Raw genomic sequence first — 25,365 nt, forward strand, 5'->3', positions numbered from 1 at the left:
AATTTGGGGTTAAGTACTGTTCAGCTGAGGCTTTTTTTCCTCGAAGATTGAATGACCATTCTATTATATATGTATGACTAACTACCAACGAAAGAGTGGTGGTGGGGGCATAGAAACATTGAATTAGTGATGGGAAATTTGATTAAATATGTTTACATTTTTTTAAAAAATTTCTCTTAAATTTATATTTACCAATATTTTTAACATATGCCAACTTTAGTGTAATTCCCAAAATATCATCCCTATTTACATCAACTCTCTCCTTCCCATCCGATCTACTCCACCACCACAACAAAAAAATACATTGGACTATCGGACAGCATCGGGCTGCATCGGCCCACATTGGGTCCGATGTCTTCAACCTCCAGCCAAAAAATACATAGGGACCATCGGACGGACCATCGAGGCTGCATCGGGGACCATCAGACTGCATCGGACCGACCATCGGGCTGCATCGGACCCACATTGGGGTTCGATGTCTTCAACCTCCAGCCAAAAACTTCATTGAACCATCGGAGTGCATCGGACGGGCCATCAGACCCGTTAAAAAACTCAGATTTTCCCAAAATACAGATCCGACCGATCCCACCCTAAATCTAACCCTAACTAACAGATTTCACACCATATTGCAAAAACACAATCGATTTCTACCATAAATTCATAAATCTATCAATTTAAGACCAAAAACTTCATAAAAAAATTGAAAAAAAAAACTCACCTTCACCTTTGACATTCTCGCCAGTAGGCGGTAGGCGGTAGGCGGTGAGAAGTGGTCGGTTTTGATTTGGGAGAGGGCCGACATTGTAGGCTGTAGGCGGTGAGGGGGGTTTTGATTTGGTGAGGGGTTTGATTAAGAGAGAACGAGAGAGAGAGTTGGAGTATTGTTATGAGAGGGGTATTGTTGAGTTTTTTAAAAAATATTCCTATGTTTTCAATTTAAAAATGTATTAGTTTATCCATAAAATATTTTATGTATAGTTTTTTTAATTTCCCTTACTAATTAATAATATATATATAATTGCAAAGAAAAAAAATTTACAACTCATGCAGATGCATTAATAATAACTTGTTTAGTAAATTAACTTAATTAAGCTGGCTTTTTTTCGTTTGTTTGTTGCGTAAGTACTAATTATGTCTTGTTTTTGTTTACTTTTTCTCGTCAATTAACAATTTCTTATACGAAATCTCCTTCGTCCACTGCCAAATAAATAAACAAATGAAATTTTTAGTTTGTTTTTCGTTTTCTTAATATATATATAAATGAGATCAGAGAATATGTACTTTGTAAGTTTTTTGTCGGGTTTCAACAAAGGATTATCAGTATCATTATTATTATTATACTACTACTACTGCAATCTGACCTAAATCACACTAACAGTGCTATGTACTCTTCTCACTGTAGCCCTGATTTTGATGCTCTCATCTTAGTTGTCATTTTTTTTTTCTTCTTCGTTGTTTCCAGCATAAGCCATAATTATTATCAAACATTTCCTTTTTCACTTGTACTAAAGTCAAAACACTCCATTTTGTTCTCTTTCACTCTTCTTTTTATTTTATTTATTTATATATTTTTCACTATTTCCACACTACTATCCTAGCTAACAATCATTTACAGTCTAGTCCAGGCGTATCATTTTTTTTTTCCTTTTTATGTCAAGACAAATACTTACTCCATTTACAGATTGCTGTACCAATCAGCATAATTAGTGGAGGAAATTTTAGTTACAGATTTGGCCACACAGATTTTATCATACGTGGCTATAAATTTATGAAACTTAAATGTCACATTCTCATAATTGATAAATCTATCATGATTCATGTGGCTACATGAATATATATATACAAATTTGTTGGTAATTACACTAGATATAGAAACATTAATTACAGTAAAAATTGTTAGATGACACTACTAGTCTACTAGTATAGTATTATAGTTAATGGTGAAATTTAATATTAAGTTTATAGAAAAACAGTACTGACAGCATAACAATGATCAGTGAAACAAGAATATGCAAAAAAACAAAAAACAAGAATACAAAAAATCTCTGGCTAAATATATGCTCCATCACATGTCTCCTATTCCTAATTTAGAAAAATTCATAACAAATTAATTAGCTAAAGTTAGTTGCTCTTTACAAGAACGAATAAGTTAATACAAATCAAAGATTAGATGATCAGATCATATCAGATTCTCTATGCTAAACAAAAAGCAGAGAAATTAATGTATGAATGAAACAAAAACGTAACAAGATTTTCAAGATCAAAATAGAAAAGTTTTTATGGTATTGATCACTACTAGTACAAACTACACATGATCAGAAAATCTAGTTTTTTCATTTTTTCTTATAAAAGTTTTTCTTGGCTTTTTGCCAATGGAATTTCCAAATCCACAAAAGAACATTTTCCCACTTTGATTCTTATTTTTCCTACACATCAACGTGTCAAAGTAGAAAAACAACTCTCGGATCTAGTAAGGCCAGGACCACAAATCTCTGAGTCGATTTTGGACATGGGACTGCTTGGAGTTGATCTCAAACCCCTGGGAGAATCAAAACTCCGACGTAGAAGTTGTCTCATAGCCGAAATTAAGTGGATTGTGGGATCAGGTGGAGGAGTAGAGCCAGAGGCCTTAAATTTCTTGAAGAAGTTCATGTGCTTAGTCATCGCTTCTTCAGTGCTAAGTAGCCTCTTGGACCTAACAATCTCATATTTAATAGCCTCAGAACACAGTCCACAAATCCAGTGGCCATGGAATCGTTCACGGATTCGCTCTATGTAAGCTGGTGTACACTCCTCTGTTAATCCACAGCAGTCGCATTTGGCGAACTCGATTTCGGCTTGAACAACCAGTTTTGATGCTTGACTTTCTGGGGCTGATGATATCACCATTGGATCGGTTACTATTGTTGTTGACATTGCCAATAACCCTGAAAATCAAACACCAAAATGTTTTTAACTTTAAACTGTTTCTGAAAACAAAAATCCGTTTTTTCAAACGACCCGTCTCAGATATAATCAATAAACAGAGGAAGAACAACAAAAGATTTAATTTTTATAAGAAGAAGAAGAGTTAGTACCGGCAGAGAAGCAGAGAATAAGAAGAAGAAAACTAATGAACAACCCCAATAATTGATTTTCTTTTGTTTTTCGTTTTTGTGTGTCTTCTGCTTTCTGCGAACTTGGCTTCGTATGGGTTTGTGTTATCTCTCCTTCTCCCACTCGCCTTCTTCAACCTTTTCTTCTGTAACAATGGATATCTCACACATCAAAACCATTTCAAAAAAGCTTCTTTTACAAAACAAAGCCCTTTTTGTTCTTTATCGAGTTTGAGAGAGAGAGCAAGATCTCCTTAATTACTTTTATAACTTAAAAAACAATCGTTGGCTTTGATGTTCTGAGAAACCCAAATCGAAAACAAGAGATCTCCTTTTCTTTTTGTTTTACAAAAAATTTGCTATATGATTCAATGGTTAGAGAGAGAATTTCTGGACAGAGAGTACCCAATGATTGAGGCTTTAAGGGATGGAGCGAGTATATTCCACGTCAGCAAAATTTGCTGTCAGTGAATTCTGGCCGTTGATTAGTGGATTGCCAGCTAAGCATTATCGTGTATTTGCTGTTTTGGAGAGTTTTTTTTCTTTTCTTTCAGTTTTCTTGGTAATTTCCAACCAATCCACCAACTCCACGTGTATAACACAAACGTGTAAGGACCACTTCCATTGTTTTTTTATTTATGACAAATTATAAAAAATGTCGTAAAATATAAATGGTAAATGATACACAATTCCTTCTTTAAAAAAAAAAATTAACAAACATAACAATAATGTATCATCCCTAATGTATTTTACTATGTTTTAAAAGAAAAATTTATTTTACTAAAATGTCGTGAAATATAAATGGTAAATAATGCTTTGTATATATTTATGACAAATTATAAAGGTTTTCCCTTTAATTAGTAATTTTTCTCCATATTAAGTGAGCATATTTTATATATAGTCTGATAGTTAGAACCTACACGCAATTCTTAGTAACCTTCACTGTTATAAATATTTTGTTTTAAATGTTGCTTTGATATTTGTTCAACAAGTACAATGAGAGTTTTTTTAAAAAAAAACAATGATAGATTATATATGCGATACACATATTTTTATAACACATACAAAATACGGCACGTGTTTTAAACTATTTTCAAAGACTGTTTCTAAATGGATATAAATACATCTTTTTCAAGAATAATATGTAAACACATACGTGTTCATATTAACCAAACATATTTAAATCAACCTTGACAAATTATTTGTTTTACGAAATGATTTCGCATTATTTTTCAATTAAATGGGATCAAGTTATTATATCTTTACTCAAATTGGTTAATTAATTAATTAACATTTATGCAATTAGATAGCTATATATATTTTTGTCAAAAAAGAAGAAAGTTTTAACTATATATAATACGTGTTGTATACAGAAAGAGCGTGTGAAAACTATACTAGATAATTAATTGTTAAATTTTGTTTACCAAAAAGGAAGAGGAATATAATCTTGAGCTGCGATCCCATTAAAAATATTAATTTTTAGCATTGACATGACTGATAACAAAAACGACAAAGCATTTTTATAACACCTTTAATAATTGGGTTTTGATGTGTTACCTAATAGTGCATATTACGCAACCTCGTCTATACTCGTAGACCCCACAAAAACCCCATTATTTTCTACACCACCACCATATATATCATATAAACCCTTGCTGGCGATTCCTTAGGAAACCCAATATTTCATGATTAAAACCAACCAAAAGAAAAAAAAAATCAGTCATAGTCAAAATTATGATGAACTTCTTCTATTATATAATAATAAATATATTTAAATAAATAATGGACCAACAATACAATCGTTGCCAAACCTCTAGCTAATTAACCTAAGAGATGATATAAATATATAAGTATATATATATATTTTTTTTTATTTCTGTTAAAGTGAAATTATTGCACATATCGGTTATATGAAAGTGATACTACTAGCCATATATATTGCTCACAAATAAATAAAGACAGAACGCAATATTTATGAATTGTTATTATCATCTGCTTGATTATATCACGAAAGAATATAATATTTTATTTATATAAACATTAATTGGTACCATCTTTTTGTTCATATGAAATGAATATGGAAAACATGCATGTAATAACAAGTTGACATGGATGGAACAATATATCATGCTGCACGTGAAGCACGAATTCGATCATATATAGGATTAGGACATTTATATATAATGTACACTATATTTACTTTTTGGATACAATTTATGTACACTTTAATTCAACTATCATATATACTCAATTTAAAGTTTTCCTTTGCATTTTTCAAGTATAATTATATGAATCATTTTAACTGATCGTGTTCGATAATTTAGTCAAGGAAATTAATAATAACAAGAATAAATATTAATTAGTCATTAATAAATTTGTATGAAACCATCGAATTAATGTGACAAATAATTTTGTTATGTATTAAAGAGAAAAAAAAAACACATCTTCTCTCTTATAAAAAATGCACAGACTCGCTCACCTCAAAATTTGAAAATTTGAAATTTAAGGATCAAATATAATAAAAAAAAAACGATCCGTATATTCTAGTTTTTAATTCTCTAACTAAACTAATTTGGAAATATTAGATAATATAGGTCGGCTGTTTAATTTTGAGTTATCCATGTTAATTGGCTATCTGAGTGTACTTAATATATTTAGTTAATAATCAGTAGGTCAACTAAAGCCAAGTTTTCTTAATTCATATTAATTCGATAAAATTGTAGAAACGAACAACACCTAACCAAAAAAAACGAGCAACAAGAAGTCTAGAATGTTCTTAAAAATATATATATAGAAATAGTCTTGTGGGTGACGTAGAATAAATATTGTGACATGGCAATATAATTATAAAACTTACGTGGTGCAGACTAAGCAAATTAATCATAATTTACTAAGTGCCATGATTTCATTATATTATATTTATATACACTTCTTTAATGTGTATTATTGCTTCCATATATGTAAAAAAGGCATCGCTCTACTGCTTGATGAGGACTTATTAATCACTTAAAACAAATGAAAAATAACTTATATATTCATAGATATAGTAAATAAATTAAACTTACATTTTTATTTTATTTAATTAGTAGTAATAAGTTGAAAATTTTACTTGTGCTTTACAATAATTAATTAAATTCAGAAAGAAAAGCTAATGATTGGTAAGCTATAATAGTTGTGTCTTGCGTGTGTGTGAGAAGGGGGTTGGATATATTAGAGTGCCACCATGACTTTTTAATTTTTATATAATATAAATTAAAGATGTATATATATACCTACCATACATTATTAATTACTGTATGCTCTTGTTTTTATTGAGATTTTGATGTTAGGCTGTGTATGAAGAGCAAAACCTTTTTAGGATTTGCTTACAACCACAAACAGACACACTCATCCTTTTAAGGAACGACTAATAAGTTTTGAGGGTATTATTATTTTCATTTACCTAATTATTATTATTTTCCCTTCAAATCACGTTAATTAGAAAAACTAGAAAAGTTTACCATCAATAAATACTATATTTTAAATTTTGTATTTTGTGAAAGCTTTGGTAGATTTTTTATTTTCTTAAATGAAATAATGGACTTTATATTTTTTAAAATGGTAAAAAATAACACCAGAACTCAATATATATAACTTTTTTTAAAAAAACAAAAATCAATATATAATATAAAATATAATCAATCTGAAACTAATTTTCAACGCGATCAGATAGAAATTATGTAGCCAATTGGAGTCATAATCAGGGCCGGCCTTAGGCTAAGACGGGATAGGTCCACGATTAGGGTCCATTTATTTTAGGGGTCCAAATAAAAAAATATTTTTTAAAAAATACATATTTTTTATAATTTTTAAAAATACTATTTATTTTTATGATAAGAGTCTAATTTTTTTTTTTACTTATGACTGATTTCACCTCCGGGTCAGCCTTGGTCATAATACCTCTAATTTATTAAATTTTATTTTGATCAAAAATTAACCGAGATTCAAAGTAATATTTACTTGTTTTGTATAAATACAAAATTATTGTAGTAATTATGTAAGATGATGAAATAATTGTATATTTTCCAATATATTTTGTATTGTCATTACTATTTTTTCTTCTTTGTCTATATATTTGTTATTAATTAATATGAAACTTATGTCAATTCATTGTGATAAGAAATTGACATGTCAAGTGAAAATTATTTATTTATTTGATATTATATTTTTCATTGGCACTTAATTTTGTTTATTAAATATGTGCAAAATACCCTAAAATATCAATATAGTTGTCAGTCAATTATAAGTCCAAATCATGATCTTTATTTATCTTCATTTTATATTGCTCATTACCTGGCTAATGGGTTATATATGAGCTACTCTTCAGATTACATAGTATATAGTATCAAAGATTATCCTTTTTTTAGATCTGTAATAAAAACAAAAATAAAGCCGGTACGTCATATTAAATATTCAATAATGAATAATGATACGTGTAATTATACTAAAAAAAATGACTGTTTTAAAAAGTATTACACACACAGTGCTGAGAAATTTATGGTTTTGGAAGCCTAACATTGGCATTAGTACTTTTAAGTACTTAAGTAGGAATTAGGATTTTCTGTTAGAAAGAAATTGGTGTTATATAATATATTAAACTAATTTAAGTGTGACAAACTCAACTAATGAAATTACCGTAGACTCCATTAATTATTTATACAGTTTTTTTATTAAAATATTTAAATTAATTAATGTGTCACAATAAAATTAATATAAATAAATTAAATTTCTTACGTAGATTTTATTGACTGAAGGGAGAGATTCATTCTTTCCGTGTGTTGTTATTATTATTGTTATTTGTTCTCTTAATTGGCAAACACGAGTTCTCATTTTGTAAAGATTTATTTTTCGCTTTTATTGATATTAATGTAAGAAATTTCACAGTTATTCAGGAAGTAGTAGTTTAATTTATTGGTAGTGCTGGATTAGTCTCTTATACATGATCTTCATCTACATTTGCACTCAGATATAATGAACAGACTTAAATGAATAATTTTTAATATTTCGTTATTGATGTGTTAAACTTGTTTTTGGTGATGGGTTTGAAAAAGGAAAAAGAAAAAGTATAACAGAGTGTGATAGAAAGTTGATGTATAATTGGGCCGCACAGTCGAGTTTGATGTGGAACTCCAATGACCAATTAAGTCAATTAAATTATTGTGGGGTTAGTGTATACTCGAGTAACAATGCGCACTGAAAAAAAAAGTATGAAAATTATAAATATTTTTATACAAGTCAAATTAATAGAATTATTATAATGATGCATCTCGAATTTTATATCCTATCGTATGTATCAATATATATATGTAATTCTTGTATTTGTTTCCACTCTCTTTCTTTGCTAGCTATAGCTAAGACTAAGAGATACCCTTTGTTCAAAACTAACCTTAACATAGGTCTTTTACACTTTGGTATGAAATGGGAACCATAATTACTTGTGTTAATTAAGGCAATTGTCCACCCATATTAATTGAAAATGAATAAGAAATACAAAGATTGTGGATGTGTGAAAGGCACAATGTGTAACATTTTCATATCAAGGTCTTATTATATTTAAAGGTCAAACTATTGACCCCACAGTTTCATATCATTCTATATCGGACCAGACCAAGGAGCAACAAACGCTCATACATTTATATACATAAATTCAATCAAAAAAGTGGGAAAAACAAGTGGTTGTCCGAGGATAATATATAAATATGTACGTATAAAATTTCACTTTTTTGGCCGGCAAAGATAATTGATTTAGTGTTTGAATATGGAGTACTAAAACATCATGGAGAGAAGATCTTGCTTATATATCTTAATTGAAGATCAACTTTCAATGGGAATTAAATTTCGTAGTTGATCTATATGGGCTTGCTTTTTGCATGGTGGGTGACTCGTCATCAAGTACCTTATTCATAGTATGTAACTACAATCGTGATAAGTGAAATTTTAATATAAAGTTTCATTTTTTATACAAAAATGGAAAAAGAAAAATTATATATATTTATAGTATTTTACCCGTACCTAGAAAAAATAGTACTATTATTTTCAGTTTCTTCACAATAGACTAATAATAAATATAACTGAAATTCACCTAGCCCCAAGAGACTTTCTCTAAAGAGCTGCTATTAGGCTATAATATAGTTTTAGCATAATGAATACCAAATCCGCTACCTCAACCAAAGTGATTTATGTTTATTGCTCTCTGATAATGATAGAACAAAATGTTATTAATGTAAAGAAATGAAATAATAACAGAATAGCATAACTTCTAATTTCTATTCATCAAAGTTAAAAAAAAGAAAGCCAGAAAGATCGGTGTCTCTTAAAACTCAGAACCCAGTTTATCAAAATTGCTTTAAAGTTCAAGACAGAAGAGCCAATTTTTATTAACTTGTTAGATTAGACATTAGTTCTAACATAATGGAATAGCCAACGAGTTGAAGAGAACCAACTGAAAATGACTTGCCTTATTCAAAATGAACAAAAATAATCAATTTCCCAATGACCGGGTCATTGACTCTATGCCGATTAAGAGGTGTACGGCTCTTTTTAACCTCTTGCCATGGCAATCCCAGATATGTGATCTAATCTCAGGATATTTTCTGAGGATCTAATCTCCACATGCTATCTTCAATGTAATGGAGTTATTTTCTATCCTTTGTTTTGTGTATATTTCTGTACAAAATAGCTGTTTCAACTACTCTCCCTATAATACTACCTCTCCCACCGAAGATTGCTCCTTTTCAAGTGCTTTAATCAGCATTTCAATTTGTCTTCTGTAGGCAGGCATGAAGTGATCACTAATCATGGTTTGTGACAGTCTCAGTTTACTGTAAAGCGATCTCGGGGTGAGAAAGATACCGATCCTATCCTCTTCTGGCTGCCCATCATTTGAGCTGTTGGTGCTTGAGGTTGGGCTATCCTCTTCTGGCTGCCGATCAACTTCACACTCTGCATCATCAGATTCGGAAGGAAGATAAACAACATGCATGATCTTCCCAGCAGGGAAAAATCTGTGCGCTTCATTCACTTCAGGAGCAGAACTCTCAGGCTGGCCATCACTTACTTCTGCCATGGCTGCTGCTTCTTCTTCTCTTATTTCATTGGCTACATCAACATCTTCTCCCTCTGTCTGATCGTAGAGCTCCTGCTCAATCTGTTGCCACAACTCAACTTCAGTCATGCGGTCTTCATGTCTGTTATGCCCCATCAGATCTTCTCCATCACTGATATCACCATTCTCTTCACCATCATGAACTATTTCATCAGTACAAGAACACTCAATTTCTGAAGTCCAGCCTCCAGATGAAGATTCAGGAAGGTCAATATTTTCAATGGTAGTTGTAGTTATAGTTGTACTCTTTGTTGAGGATGTCAGAAGACCGTCAGAAGTTTCTGTCTCGGTAGCAGATCCTGAAGAGTTTAAAACAGCAGTCGTGGTTCGCTGGCGAGGTCCCATGCAAGACCACGATGACAGGCGAAGAGAAGGACGTCTCCATGCTGCCTGCGCCATGCTCTGGGCTCTTTTCATAACTACCTGTTAAAAGATCAAGAGAATGAAAAATAATACAATCAAACTAGTACCCTCAGTCATCTCAACAAACTAAAGCCAGTAGTTGCAATCTTTCTATTATCGATAGCAGCTTGAAAGAAAAGTACTCTGGCACTTGAAAGGCCTTAAAACAATGAAAAAAAAAAAAAGTAATATACTACGAAAAATTCAAAAAAGAAAAAAAAGCAACAAAATCACCTCATCAAACACTAGTTCAACCAAAAGTAAAGTTCTGCTTATATTTCCTTGTTTAACTTCAAATGTAAAATGAAAAGGTTTACATAGCATACAAAATAGTGGGCAAATTATATTTTATTACTTCCCTTCAAATATCATGCAAGAAAAGAGGATCGACCAGATGTAGCAAAAAAAAATATCCAAATTACACCACAAAATTATTTGGTATCACAAAAAAATAGTAGTTACCTGAGTACCACTGGAAACTGGGCGTAAAATCGCACCTGCCCCAGCAACTTTGGCTCTAGCAGTGGCAATAGATGGAAGGCGAGAACCTAAAGCTGAAGCAGAACGATAGACAGTACTAAGAATTCTTGTTTGCTCAATCTGATTTCTTAGATCGTTCAGCCAAGCAGAAGCTGTCACCTGTTAAGGGAACATAATAAGTACGATACGAATTGGCAATTTTGAAAAATAGATAAAACCCTACATAAGCAGATAAGGTAAGGCCAACACAAGTAAAATTCAAAGTCCTAGCAAGGAAGAACTTAACTACTTTAAAAAAAGTTCTCATCTCTACAGTTTTCCACAAAAACAAGTTTACTACAACAGGTCATTAAATAATGCTCTTCATGTTTAATAAGATACTCGTTACATGTTACGACCACAATGAGTGTTAACGAGCATAAAATAAACACATCTGAAATAAAATAAGATGAACTCCAAAACAAAATTCCAAGATTACATGATCCTTGAAAAAATAAATAAAAGCTACAAAGGTATAGATCATAACCTCAACCCGCAAGTCATCCACAGAGGCAGCTGAGAAAGTAGGCACTAAATCAGCTCCATTGATAACAGAAGTAATGAAATCACCACCTGATTCTGCCAAGTCCCATGTCATACATGCAGCTGCATTGTCATACAAAATCACAACTTTTAGAACCATAAGAAAACCATTCACTAGTACAACAGTTACAAAGATACAAATAAGATATATTTGAAGGAAATTGAACCTGCACCACCACTAACAAGCACTCATTCACCCAACTGCTTGAGTCTCTAACTCATGTACTCTTTTTTGTTTTTTAAATAACACCATGTTTGTTAGGGAGGAGAGATGGGTGGATGGAGAGGGTTGGAGGGAGAGAGTAGAAGGGATTAGTGGAATCCATTGTTTGGTAGTGGAGAGAAAGGGAGGGAAATGAGAGTTGGAGGGAGACCTTTTCCCTCCAAATCCCAAAAATGTAATTCCTCCACATTTGGAATGATTTAAGAAGATGACAAAATGAATATACCAAATATCAAAGCTATCCTTTAAAATAATAAATATTAATACTGAAAAGGATATTATAGTAATTTTACCAACTAATTTCCTCTCCATCTTTCCAACCTTTCTCCTAATACCAAACAATACAAAGAAGAGATACTATCCTCCCCATCCTTCCTAAACTCACCCTCCATCATACTCTCCATCCATCCTACTCCCCTCCTTCCTACAATATATGGGGGCCTAGAAACTATAGCTATTGCTATGTAGGTAGCTAGGAGAGACTTAACCTCAGAATTGAGGAAACAAGACCATTTGAGCTACTCCTTTTAGGTTGGAATGGTTACATACATTGAACAGGCTAAATAATCCTAAGCAGTTTGGAATAAAAGGAAACCATAGCAGCCAACAAGAAGCGCACAAACCTGGAGCAAATGTCACACAAGTAGCTGTTGACAGTTCTTTCTGCTCTCGCAATATATATGTTAGAAGTGCGGCTGTACCTCCACCCAAAGAGTGCCCCACAATCTGTTTTGATCAATAAGATTAATTTGTTACACATGTTCTACTAGGGGGAGGAGAAGAATAAAAAGAAGAAAATCCAAACAAGTTCAAGGAAAATTATTTAGATTTAAAAAATGCATTCCAACACTCGTAATTTCAGCAAAGATTTAAGGATTACAAATAGCTAATCAACAAATCATCGTAGATACCTTTAGTTTGTAACCAGGATTTTGACCAAGTGCTTTAAGAATACAAGGAGTTGCAAGTTTCGCAATCCACCGTGCAGCTGCAACCATTCCACAATGTGCATAACCCAAAACTAGATCAGTAACTCCTCCCTCGTGTACAACACTGTGATGGAATGGTACCACAGCTCCTGTTGCAGCAGTTAGAGTATCCTTAATACTATGAGTTCCGCGAATAAGCAAGAGAAAACATTCAGTATTGTGATCAACGAGAATTGTAAACGCTGGTTTCAAGATCTGCATTAGAAAACAAGGAAGTTCAGATCGAATTCAAATGTACAGGAACATGTGTTCCTTCCCACAACTCGAAAAGTAAGCAAATGATTTCTTGTAACACCACTTACTCCTGCTTTGGGTTCTTGAAGAAGTACATTCTCTTCAGAAAAACCAGTCTCCTCCAGAAACAAAGGAAATGGTTTTTTAGAAAAATGCCAACAAAGCGTCAACAAGTGCAAGAGATATCTAAGTTCAGCAATTATTTCGGGTCCCTTCAGTTGCTGACTGTCTTTCCCACCAAAGACACTCCCAACATGTAAATGACCCTGAAAACGAAAAGTGATTTAAGTCAATTCTCTTCAAGATTTATGCTAAAACCTGCAAGCGAATACAACTAAAAGCATTAGTTTTTTTACCTGCCTCTTTAGAAGGAAACTGATCCCAAATGCCAAATCCCCAATTGGCCACTTCCCTAAGGTTTCAGAATAAGTAAACCTTAGTGTCTCCGACAAGGTTGAAATCGTCTCCAACCAAGTTGCAGGGGCCTGAATTAACCTATTTGAAACGCGTTCAATTCCTATCCGGGGATGGTTAGGCAAACTACTTTCAATCTCACCATCATCTTCTTCAGCAGAAGGTCCCGACTGTAATTTACGATTCAATGTATAATATAAGAGGGCAGCTGCACCGGCAGCCGTGGCCATTGTAGCAGTCGCCATTAGCTTCACCTTCCTATCAAAAAGAGAATCTTATATTCAAGACACTTAAAAGAACCAACTTCAATTTATTTTCTGACATTGTACATAAAGATTCCAATACAAATCACTTCTTAGCTTAATGGGTAGGCAGCATAACAAAGAGTTAGTTTTTTCTATCCAAACTTAAAGCTTGAAAATTCTATTTCCTCTACTCGTTTATGCTTCATAATAACACTAAAGAAAACAAAAGAGTAACAAAAGCCTCCTCTTTTCCTTCAAAAATCAAAGAAATTCGACTAAAAATTCATACAAGTGGAACGAAAACAGAGAAGAAATTAAAACAGAACCAAAACAGCTCAAATGGATAACCCTAAAAATCCCCAAATGCTAAAGAGTAACAAAATCCAACAAACCTGAATTGAATAGGAGTCTTCCAAATTGAATATGAGGCGCGAGGAACCGAAGAAGAGAGGTTTAATGGAAGTTAGTGAAGATAGAGTTTGATTAGGGAGGAAGCAAAACGCCGCCTTCAACGTAATTTTGTGCTTTTTGTATATTAATAATTAATAATTAATATTAAAATACGCGTATGATGAGACACGTGGCGATAAGTTAGTGTAGAAAGTAGCGGGAACCGACCTCTACTGCTCTGCCTGTTTGGTGAGGTGTGGTTCTAGATCTACTGACTAACTACTACTATTTATTTTTGCTTAGTTTTTCACTACACTTTGTAAAATTATTAACGTTGTTTTATCATATATATATATACAAGCAGGTGCTGAACTGCTGATGATATTCAATACTAAATTTATGTTTTCATTTTTCCCTTTTAAAGAATCTGTCAAGGTTGGAGTTAGATGAATATCGATTATAATAAAGGCCCAACATTGTGACTAACTGTAATGAACACGCTTGGTCAATTAGTGAATTATGTACGGCCAAGTATCCAGTCCACCCATCTAGACAGAGTTTCCTTTCTTATCTCAATTTCTTTTATCTTAGGCCAATAATTTTATTCTCAAACTTTCTAACACCTATCTAAATAGATTCTTTTGTGGCAGACTTACCTTTTTCTAAATCTAAATTCATTGAGTATTTAATGACATTCATATTCCATACAAAATACTACTCTTTTACAATTTTATATCCACCAGTTGGTGGTAACAAGGACAATTGTACTATCCCATAAAATAATTTTCAATAACTTGTTGGGAATAATTAATTTTACAGGAGCTAGAAAAGAAATGAAATCATTTGTTCTAATCAAACTTTTCCTCAAAAGAGAATCAGATATGTGAAGATTCAATCAGGCTCTCGCTTATAGCTGTCAGGTGTTCGTCAATTTCCTCTGTGGATAACACTCTAAACACCGGGTTGTCCTGCTTCACAACTCCCACCTACAATTTAAATCATAACAATCAATTCAAACTTTATTTTTTATCAAAAGTCAAAGCATAGATTCTGAATGCAATATGGACCCCCTCAGCAAAATAATTAAAGCCCAAAAATGAATTGCAAGCGTGAAAATACTAACATAAAACCACAGTATTAGACCATGCCAATAAAAAACAAAGGCGATGGAACCGAGAATAAATGCAACAAGGACTAGAAATTCTCAAGTCAAAAAATACTAATGGCAGTATCTGACTAGAGAACAAATATAAGAATAAGATAGTATGATCAAAAGAGGAAAAAGAGAAAGAGTGCAAAAGTTGGTGAGTGATTAAAGATTTGAAGAAGGTAACCTCAGCATTGTGTTCAGAATTACATTTTTAACGGAAAAAGAAAAGGGAATGCCATACACAATAGATCTCAGTTAGACATGAGACTTTCAAGTTCCATCACTACCACATCAAGCAAAGATAAAATCAAAAAGGAAATCCAGATGAGGAAAAAATGAATGAAAAATCAAAAGTTACAAACAATATTTAGTTTCAACTTAGCTGCTGTAATCCATTACAAATTCACAATGTCAAGTTACCAATCCCCCATCATAATAAATAATGAAATTTTAGCAAAATGAACTTTAATACCTCAATCTCAGAGGCCTTGAAATCCTTCTGCAGAAATGGCAGTCTACAAAATTAACGTCATGATTCCAGTAGTTAGACACAATACAATTCTATAGATATAGAGATGCTGATTTTGTCGACAAACTGCATAATCATGTTGCTACATGTAGCACAGAAAATACTACCACTGCCATGGCCTGCGAGCAATTTGGAAAAGAATAAAGAATTCACAACTTTTCATAGCTAGGAATGCTCTGAAGTCCTAAAATTAGAATCTAAAAGATCTCCATTGTGTAATTTTTTAATAGCAAGCAACCATAGCTAAAATGGTCAGCATGTGGTTTGCTCCCAAAAAGTTTAAAATACCCCTGCATAACTACAAAACAATTGCTAAAATAATGAGTTAGGCTAGGAGCCCAATGTCAGAAAGCAAATTATACACAAAAAGTAATAATTTGAAGAAAAAACAATCCATAAAGGGAAGTACAAATAATAATTAACACATAATGTTTACCTGTATGCTTTCCTCATATGTAAAATCAGGATTGTTCTTCATTTTTTTCTCCAAGAAGTTGATTACCTCTTGTTCTTTTAATCCTGAACTTGTGGCCTAAAGTACAAAGTAATGAAACTCCAGTAATAAGAATTACATATATTTGATAATGCACACATAAAAAGGGAATGACTGAACAAAACAATGAAAGGGAAAGAAAGTTCTCCACTTCCCTTTCCTAGTACAGAAGCACATAAACAAGTGTTGAAAACTTATGACAATGTACCTTGTGGCCGAAGATATGACCAGCTGGGTCACATTTGTACAGGCAAGGTCCAAACTCATCGTCAAACCCCAAAATCATTGCAACTTCCCAAATCAAGCAGAAATCACAAGAAAATAAATAAATAAATAATTAAATAATGAAAAAAAATCAGTTACAATATATAAATAATATATCTCTATTACTAAATCTAAAAAACATTTACTCTTTTTTTTCCTATTATATAATAAGAAATTTTTAGAAGTAACTTACATTACGAACTAACCTACTCCAAGTGGTCTCATGTACGCATGCTGAGTATACACTTGTGATTTGTCTGGAATCCTATTCACAACAAATAATACAGCACATGAGGCAGGGAATCACAAATACACTCCCAGCTAAAATAAATAAATATGTAGCAAACCCCTTTTGGAGTGTATCATTCTAGAAATCTACTCGGGGAAGAAAAATGAAACTACTATAATGTCATACCACAGTAGAGAAGAAAAAATGAATTATCATTGAGCCAATACATTTACTGCCATTTCATAACCATATCTGAAGCGAAACTCAGCTGCTTCATTTCTTGCTTGTGATACCAAGGTTCTTGCATCAGCTGGAAAATGAAAAGTCAGAAAGATAAATCAAAGTAACAAAAGTCAGTATACAAGGTATGTTGTGGGATACTGTCCCACGTGGAATAAATGGTAAAATATTGAGTTATATATAATAAGAAGATAGGTTACTCCATTTATCACCAATCGGTATTAAAATGAAATTCCATAATTCTCAACAAGGTACATCTAGGGAAATAAAAAACAGCAGAACTACAAGCAAGATAAAGCTTAAGAAGATGCCATCAATCGTAATACAATGTAGATGTTTCTAATTTGATCATTCTTTTTGCAAAAACAATGACAAGAAATTTAGTAAAAAGCTGACTTGTTTCAAACTTATAATCTCTACTTAGGTAAAAGATACGACTGATTCCTCAACTGTTGTTAACCAAAATAACTAGAACATTCAATCTGGTGATCTTCTCTCTTTCGCTGAAATAACACTAATACTCGGAGAACCCAACAACAAAACTTTACACTGACCTAATGACTTTGAGGGTAGCATCGACGGAAGAACGTAACCCTAGACACCGAATTGAGACATTTCCTTCTCTTTAACAAGGCAGAAATAAATCAAACTCCTCATTTCTTCTCTCAATCTAAGAGTTCTTTGGTAAAACAAAAAGAGCAGCAAGGACATACAGCTAGGGGTTTCAGAATCAGTTTCTCCGAAAATCCCCAAAGAAAAAGTATTGAACACTCCTACATCTGAGATAGAGTGGCGATTCAAAGAACAAAATATATGGTAGTATATAGAAATGAAGTAATCACGTACCGACTTGAAAGAGACGACCCTCAGGTGAGAAAATCGTAATATGACGATCGTAGCCACCTCCGCTGCCTCGACTCATGACTGAAAGGCAGATGTGAGAACTGAAAATAGTGAGCAAATGCTTCAGCTTCAGTGCTTCACTAGGTGTTCATGCTTTGCTATTGGAAAAGTGTGACGTGAGAACTGAGCAGTAGGGGTGTTCACTAAGTATTTATCCGGAGTTTGCGCTGATTGGATTGGATTGCAAAATCTAAAAGCTGCACTTGTGCAGATTAGATGTTGTTTCACCTCAAAAAATAACCGATCCAATCTAATCTGTACTTAATTATATATATTTTTAAAAAATTATAATATATAATATATAGAAATTTTTACACCAAAAATCTGTTTTGCACATTTTATTACTGTTTTACTCCTACACGCCTACATCAACATTTTTACTTACCATCTTTATTTTATTACAATAATACCACTTACACACCATTATCATGCACAGACACATGTGTCATCCCCATCACACATCAATCAACTTCCACTCTCTTCTTTCTCTTTTTTTCTTTTCTATCACACATCAATCAACTTCCACTCTCTTCTTTCTCTTTTTTCCTTTTCTTTTCATTTGATTTTGGATTTTCTTTCAGTTTTTTTTTTGTTTGGAAGATCAATAACCTCCATTGTTGAAGCATAACTACTCATTATTCATCACGATTTTTTCTCTCTCATTTTTTGTTCTTCCAAAAAATTTCAACTCTCACTCAACCCACGATTTCTCAAGTTTTTTTCCCTCTCAGTTTATTCTTGTTTCAAATTTCTTTATAAAATGGTCATCACTCGTTCATCCTCATCTCTTTCCCCAGTTCAGAAAAAAAAAATCGAAAATGGGCTTGAAATCTTTGGCTAACAAAGCAAAGGGTAAACGTCCGATTGTTGAAGAGAAGAAATCGAAGCTCAATGTGGAGGAGCAAATGGTTGAAGAAATTTCTAGTGAAAAAGCTAGTGCCTCTGCCGAAGTTTGAACAGAGGTTGGTTTTCAGTTTCATTTTCGTTTCCCCCCATTTTAAACATTTTCTTGTATTTCCATTTCATCGTTTTGGTTTTTTCTGATTTGTGATATTTTAGGTTTTTCATTTTAAAATTTCGTTTGGTTTTCTTTGGATTTTTAGGACTTTATTTTTGTTTAATCAATTTTATTTTGTTCTTGGGTTTGGCATTTTAGTTTGTTTCTTATTATTTTCGTTCCATTTTTGTTGTGTTTTATGTTCTGTTTTTGTTTCTAGTTTTTTTTAGATATTTTGAAACATTTGTTTTTGTTTTAGTGTCTCTATTCAGTGGGTTTTAGTTTTTTTTTTTTTTTTTATAGTTTTTTAATAGTTTAATATGTTTATGTATGATGTGTTTTGGGAATATTATTAGGTATAGTTGTTTGCTGTTCTTTTTTAGGTAACAATTCGATTTAGATGTTTGTAGTTTATATTCGTAGAGTTGTTTCTGCTTGTCAGTTTGTTTTTAGTTTTTTTATAGTTTTATTATAGTTTGTATACTTGTTTATTTACAATTTATATTTATTGCTGTTAATAAACTATAATAAAACTAAAATGAAACTATTAAGAAACGTTTAAATTTATTTCAGAAACTAACTATTTCTCAAAGTGTTTTCTCCTTTTCTTATTTCCAAAATAAATTCTTGCAAACAATTGAATTAAACTAATATAAAATAATGATGCAACTGTAAATCAACTTGAAAAACCACAACACTTAATTCAATTTAATATAGTTGTGGTCATTGTGTTTTTTCATCAGTTTTATTTGAATCAGATCAATTGAATTAATAGTTGTATTTTTCTCGTTTTGGTTTCATTTTGGTTGTTTTGCAGTTTTGAAACGAGCGCGTATTTTCATCTTCATGGTTCGCTCTGTACAGCTGAAGGCTTAGTGCATGTGGTATTTTTGTAAATATTTGTATGTGGACTGTATAAATGTTTAATGGGCCGGCCCAAAGTATTTTTGTAATTTTTTTTCCTTTTTTGTATTTTTTTGTTTTTTTCCCTAATATATATTAATTTTCTAGTAATATTAAAAAAAAAAACACAAACTTTTAATTTATTAATCTTTTTTAGTAATATATTAAGTTAGTGTATTTTATTTGTTTTATAATAAAAAATACTAGAAAAATTATTTTATTCACATAGACACATACACACAAATTTAAATATATATATACTGACTTATTTATTTTAGTAATAAATACACATATATTTTAGTGTAAATTATATATTGACATATATGTATATATGTTTGATTTATATATATAAATAGAGATGGAAATAGATTATTATTGGAGATTAAGAAACAATAGTCTTTTTTTAATTTTTTTCTATGAAATATTAAATAATTTATTATTAAAAAAATAACCGATCCAATCCGCACTATTGCAGATTGGATTGGATCGGATTTAAACTATTATACGGATCGGATTGGATCCAAAATATGAAATCTGCACTTAGTGCGGATTGGATGTTGTTTGACCAAAAAAAATGCGGATTGAATTGGATGAACACCCCTAACAGTACAAAATTCAATTGAAGAAGAAGCTTCTCATTCAAAAAATGTAAATACAGGGAAATATGATACGTTATGGGCTCCGAAGAGGTATGAATATGGGCCCCCAGCTTTATCGGGCCTGTAAGAAAGAAAGAAATCTTGATTCACTCTTGGATAATGTTTGGATGTTGTTATACTTTTAATTAAAAAAATTATTTATAATATGTGTAGTTACTAGTTTGTTTCGTGTCATAACTAGTGGATGTTCAGTATTTTGTGATTATAAATAGTACAATTTTTTTTTTATTTATTTGGAATAATTACGTAAGACACTATTTTTTGTAAAATATTTATATTTTTACGTTCACAGAATATTTTTTTACATTTTTACGATTTTCCAAAAAATAACACGAAAACAACATAAAATCAACAAGAAAACAACATAAAAGTAACATGAAAATAACATCAAAATAACAACAAAAAAATAACATACATATAACAAAAAATTAACAACAAATGAATAAAATTTCAACATAAAAAGACCGTATTTTATGTAAATAAAATCAAAAAAATCGTAAAAATGTTTAAAATTCCGTGAAACCGTATTTTTGCTTTTTTTTTTTTTTGTGCATTTGTGAAATTAACCCTATTTATTTTAGGCTATTAAAGATTTTTGCCCTTAAACTATAGCTTCTGAATTATTCAGCTCATGAACTTTTTAACCCGTCAAAAATAATTCATCAACTATTTACATTGTTGTAAAGTAGTTATTCTATCAAATTTTATCACACGTGGCAAAAAAAATTAATGACATGGCTGCTTAGACAAATGTCATGTCAGTGTCACGTGTATAATTTAAAAAAGAAAATTTGCGGTAAAATTTTTCAAAATGTTCACTTTATTGTTGATTAGTTCCCAACCTCGATAAATAACGATAATACTCCACAAGGTCACACATTTTGCAAGTCTATTAGTCCTAAATTTATCTGCTCTATTAATTTATTTAAAAGTATCACGTGTTGAAGTTTTATTGATCCAAATAATAATTTTAATTAAAAAAAAAACTTAAAAATATATTTTAAAATCCTAAAAAAATTATTTTTCTTTTTCTTCCGTCTTCTTTTTCTATTTTAAAGTTTATTTTAGCACTTAACGGATTAAATTGGATAGAAAGAATACAGAGCAAGATGATTGTAGAGATTTAGGAGTTTAATCTAATTTTTTTCAATTTAAGGAGCTAATCGTATCAGATTTCAAAATTCAAAAAACTTGGCCGCAAATTACCTTTTTAGTTATATTTCTTTTTTGTCTTTTACCAATTCTTAATAAATGGTCATATAAAAAAATAAAATAAGTGATTATAATAATTAATTTATTTCATATAATATATATAGGTATAAGGGTGACTATTCAATGGTTACATTTTTATTATAACTATATGGTTACATTTTTCTTTAACCTGTAATAGCAGGTTACTGATAGGTAGACTTTCCTTTTTTAGATTTAATTAATTATAATTAACTATATTCTTAAAATAATTAATTAAATAGACATTCATTTTTTAGAATTATTTAATTATAATTAACTATTTTCTTAAAATAATTAATTAAATATTTAACAAGACCTCTTTTATCAATTAATATTTATATTTAAATCCTTACTTGAATTATTTTAATAATTAAGCCATTTAATTATAATATTTACAATAAAATTTATTTTTTTACAAAAATTAAACTTCTTTTGACACAAATTAAAATTCTCTTCTTATAATAAATTTTCAATTAATAAAAAAAAATATTTTGTTACAATTATATGAACTAAGTATGAGATCTCAAGCTAATCAATCGATAACAAGTGCAGCCACTTTTTTTCTAAAAAATCCTTCAACTTATTTCATTTTTTACTTTTTAAATATTTAAATAAAAAAAATTAAATAATTAAGTGTAATAATTTAAAATTAAGATTACAAGTATAATAAAATTTAAATTATGAAATTATATGTGTATAATTTTAAATTATAAAAAATTTTGCTATAAAATTTTAAATAATTTAAGTATAAAAAAATAAATTGCTAAAAGATTCTTATATAGTAATAAATTGCAAAAAATTAATTAATAATTATAATTAATTTGATTTTAAAATATAATTAATCTTAATTAAAGTTTTATATAGAAATAAATGAGTAGGTTACTTTCAGGTTACAAGTTATTTATTATTTATTTTTATTTAATTTCCAAATTAATCACAACCATTTAATAGTAATCCAATGGCTTAAAAAAATGTAACCATAATGGTTACAATAAAAATGTAACCATTGAAACCTCTTCCATAGGTATAAATATTCATAATTCAATAGGGTAGTATTAAAAAAAATATTAGCTGTAAAACTACATGTATTATACGATTTATGACGCTTAACAGCAATATTTTAACAAAAGTATAAAAAAATAAAATGAGAGTTTGGAGGATTTTACTGAGAGCAGTATTAGGAATGTCAGTCGGGCCGGGCCCGGCCCGGCCCGCCACAAACCCGGCCCGGCCCGACATAACTTTGGCCCGGCCCGGCCCGGCCCGACTCCTTCTTTTGGCCTAGCGGGTCAAGCCCGGCCCGAGATAATCGGGCCGGGTTAGGCCCGACCCGTTTTTTTTATTTTTTTTTTTTTTTTTAAGAATATTTATTATTTCGTAAGCCTGTCTTTTTTCTTCATCAACTAAAAAATATAGCAAGTTCTAAATGTGGGTCCTCCTCAACATGCAAGTTGGCAAGTTCTACTAATAAGCTACGTTTTTTTTTTTAGGAAAAATGTTTATTATTATATATGCATGAAATTAATGGGTTCTTTCTTTTCGAACATTATTCATTCATGGGGGGTTAGCTATTAATGGAAGTTTAGCTTTTACAATTAAGGAAACGAAGACATTGACATGTAGTATTATTTTAATAAGTGTTATTAATTAAGAGAATCAATGGAAGTTTTTCATGTGTGTTTATAGAAAGGGAAAAGGAATACTTACCATTTTTTTCTTTAGAGAAGCGGCTCAGAGCATAAAGTAACTCCACCACTACTAAATCATGTAATACTACTAATAGAGAAGACCCAAATTTAATTAATTTTCACATCGAACAGACTAGAAAGTAGTATAGTATATAGTGGTAGGAGGTCTTATCGTTGAGTTCCAACACATCAAAAGAGAGATGATCAGTCCAGTGCAGTGCACAGTATGACCAAAATGACTTGATAACATTACAACAAAATGAAAATTGTTAATAAAGAAAATTAAAATAACGAGGAAACAACAAGCATCCGAATAAATTTGTTTTATTAAATTGAAAAAAAAAAAAAAACATTTTGGGCCGGGCCGGGCCGGGCTCGACCCGAAATAATTTGTACCGGGCCGGGCCGGGCCGGGCCAGAAGCCCGATAAGAGCCCGAATAATTCGGGCCACAGTCGGCCCGTCGGGCCGGGGGCCCGGCCCGGCCCGCGAAAATGGCCCAGATTGACATTCCTAAGCAGTATACATTGATATTTACGGTTAAAAAATAAATTTATGAAATTAAATATTACAAATCGTATAATTCATGTAATTTTATCCTCAATACTCTTAACACAAATGTGGTGGACTAAATATTGTTTGTTATGATGTACAAAGAATGAAAAGAATACAATAAAACACGTAGATGTGCTAGTTATGGTAGTGTAGTTATGTGTTGTATATATCACACAACTACTCGTGAATCGTGATGAGTAGCAGAGTTAATTAGTTAGACCATAAACGTTGCTATATGTGTTGTTAATTACATGAATTGTCACACTTTATTATTCAAGGTTCATAATTATAATAATAAGATTCGAGATCATAAAGTTGTCAACTTTCCTTGCACTCTTCTGTCTGAAAAAATAAACTAGTAACTTGGGTGGGAATTAGGTAGGTAACTAATAATAGAAGAAAAGGGGACCAAATTGTCATAATCATAGTTCCTCATTCCACATGTTAAAAACATTTTTTTTTCACAAACTTAAGCAGCCTAAAAGGGTCAAAGTTTAGTATGTAGCTTTAATACAGATGGAGAGATATTACTTTTCTTTCTATCTATGATATATTTATTTATATATATATATACTAAGTTAATATTAAATTAATGTATACTTAATTATATTTTTAATTTTTATTATGTTTATTTTTAGTTGTATACTTATTTTTTCTTAGATGTTATTCAACAAATATGGAGCAATATTTTGCTATGAGTTGACGTGTCCAACATCTCCAAAACCCTTATTGCCTTCTGGGTTCCTCACCGAAAGGAGTCACTTCCGGAGGTCATTGCCTCTCATTGCCTTTTAGATTTAGGAGTCATTCTTTTTAGTTACCTCAGATGATTTACATAGTGATTGTGTCCTTCCCTTCGATCATGCCACATGTCTGATTGATGAAAACTTGAATAACAGTTAGACAAGGGGACCCATGTCTCCTTACTTGTTCTTAGTTTGTGTATAGGGTTTATCTGGTTTGGTGAAACTTGATTGTGACAATAGTTTATTGTTTGGTTTTCTTGTGGAAGAAGTGGTCCGATGATATTTCATCTCTTGTTTGTCGACAATAGCCTCTTCTTTTTAAGGCTTCAAAAGTGTGTTGCATGAGATTCAAGCAACTTCTGAGTTGGTATGGTAAAGCTTTGGGGCAACTGGTTAACTTTGTGAAATCAACAGTGTGCTTAAGTCCCAACGTTACGAGCCTTAAGAGAGAAAGATTGGTAGCCTTATTGGAAGTTATTGAAATAAATTGTCATGAGACTTACCTGGGTCTCCCTTATTTTGTAGGCCATAGGAAAGCAGGCTTGTTCAACTCTATCCGGGACAGAATTTAGAAAAAGCTTA

General features: G+C 31.3%; 3 protein-coding genes and 1 long non-coding RNA gene across 4 annotated transcripts; 1 reads left to right on the forward strand and 3 right to left on the reverse strand.

The window, feature by feature from the left end:
* Positions 1-2,251: 2,251 nt before the first annotated feature.
* On the reverse strand, positions 2,252-3,496 carry LOC115707112 (uncharacterized). The gene is made up of 2 exons (XM_030634961.2): positions 3,078-3,496; positions 2,252-2,927 (listed from the first exon to the last, which is right to left on the reverse strand). Exon 2 carries the CDS (start codon positions 2,914-2,916, stop codon positions 2,434-2,436), a length of 483 nt encoding a protein of 160 aa, XP_030490821.1. The 5' UTR covers positions 2,917-2,927; positions 3,078-3,496; the 3' UTR covers positions 2,252-2,433.
* Positions 3,497-9,479: 5,983 nt separating this feature from the next.
* Positions 9,480-14,609, reverse strand: LOC115707113 (uncharacterized). The gene is made up of 8 exons (XM_030634962.2): positions 14,201-14,609; positions 13,506-13,821; positions 13,218-13,415; positions 12,838-13,110; positions 12,550-12,652; positions 11,648-11,766; positions 11,104-11,280; positions 9,480-10,662 (listed from the first exon to the last, which is right to left on the reverse strand). Exons 2-8 carry the CDS (start codon positions 13,806-13,808, stop codon positions 9,832-9,834), a joined length of 2,004 nt encoding a protein of 667 aa, XP_030490822.2. The 5' UTR covers positions 13,809-13,821; positions 14,201-14,609; the 3' UTR covers positions 9,480-9,831.
* Positions 14,610-14,875: 266 nt separating this feature from the next.
* LOC115704747 (proteasome subunit alpha type-6-like) lies at positions 14,876-18,025 on the reverse strand. Its single transcript, XM_061109988.1, is given in 7 exon segments — positions 14,876-15,184; positions 15,821-16,175; positions 16,314-16,409; positions 16,579-16,661; positions 16,841-16,899; positions 17,050-17,173; positions 17,950-18,025. Coding segments are annotated over 6 exon segments (513 nt in total). The 3' UTR covers positions 14,876-15,184; positions 15,821-16,100.
* Positions 18,026-18,305: 280 nt separating this feature from the next.
* Positions 18,306-19,975, forward strand: LOC133033546 (uncharacterized). Its single transcript, XR_009685666.1, has 2 exons — positions 18,306-18,968; positions 19,821-19,975. It is a non-coding gene; the product is annotated as an uncharacterized LOC133033546 (long non-coding RNA).
* Positions 19,976-25,365: the final 5,390 nt, after the last annotated feature.

The sequence above is a fragment of the Cannabis sativa genome, chromosome 1, assembly GCF_029168945.1.
Source record: "Cannabis sativa cultivar Pink pepper isolate KNU-18-1 chromosome 1, ASM2916894v1, whole genome shotgun sequence".
Taxonomy (NCBI): Eukaryota; Viridiplantae; Streptophyta; class Magnoliopsida; order Rosales; family Cannabaceae; genus Cannabis; species Cannabis sativa.

What these genes read in the sequence shown, in the direction of transcription:
- LOC115707112 (XM_030634961.2), bottom strand. Translation starts at nt 2,916, where the DNA reads ATGTCAACAACAATAGTAACCGATCCAATGGTGATATCATCAGCCCCA.
- LOC115707113 (XM_030634962.2), bottom strand. Translation starts at nt 13,808, where the DNA reads ATGGCGACTGCTACAATGGCCACGGCTGCCGGTGCAGCTGCCCTCTTA. An exon ending in TTCAAGAACCCAAAGCAGGA is followed by an intron (nt 13,111 to 13,217) that starts GTAAGTGGTGTT and finishes TTTCTAATGCAG; the next exon opens with ATCTTGAAACCAGCGTTTAC. An exon ending in TTGTGTGACATTTGCTCCAG is followed by an intron (nt 11,767 to 12,549) that starts GTTTGTGCGCTT and finishes ATGACAATGCAG; the next exon opens with CTGCATGTATGACATGGGAC.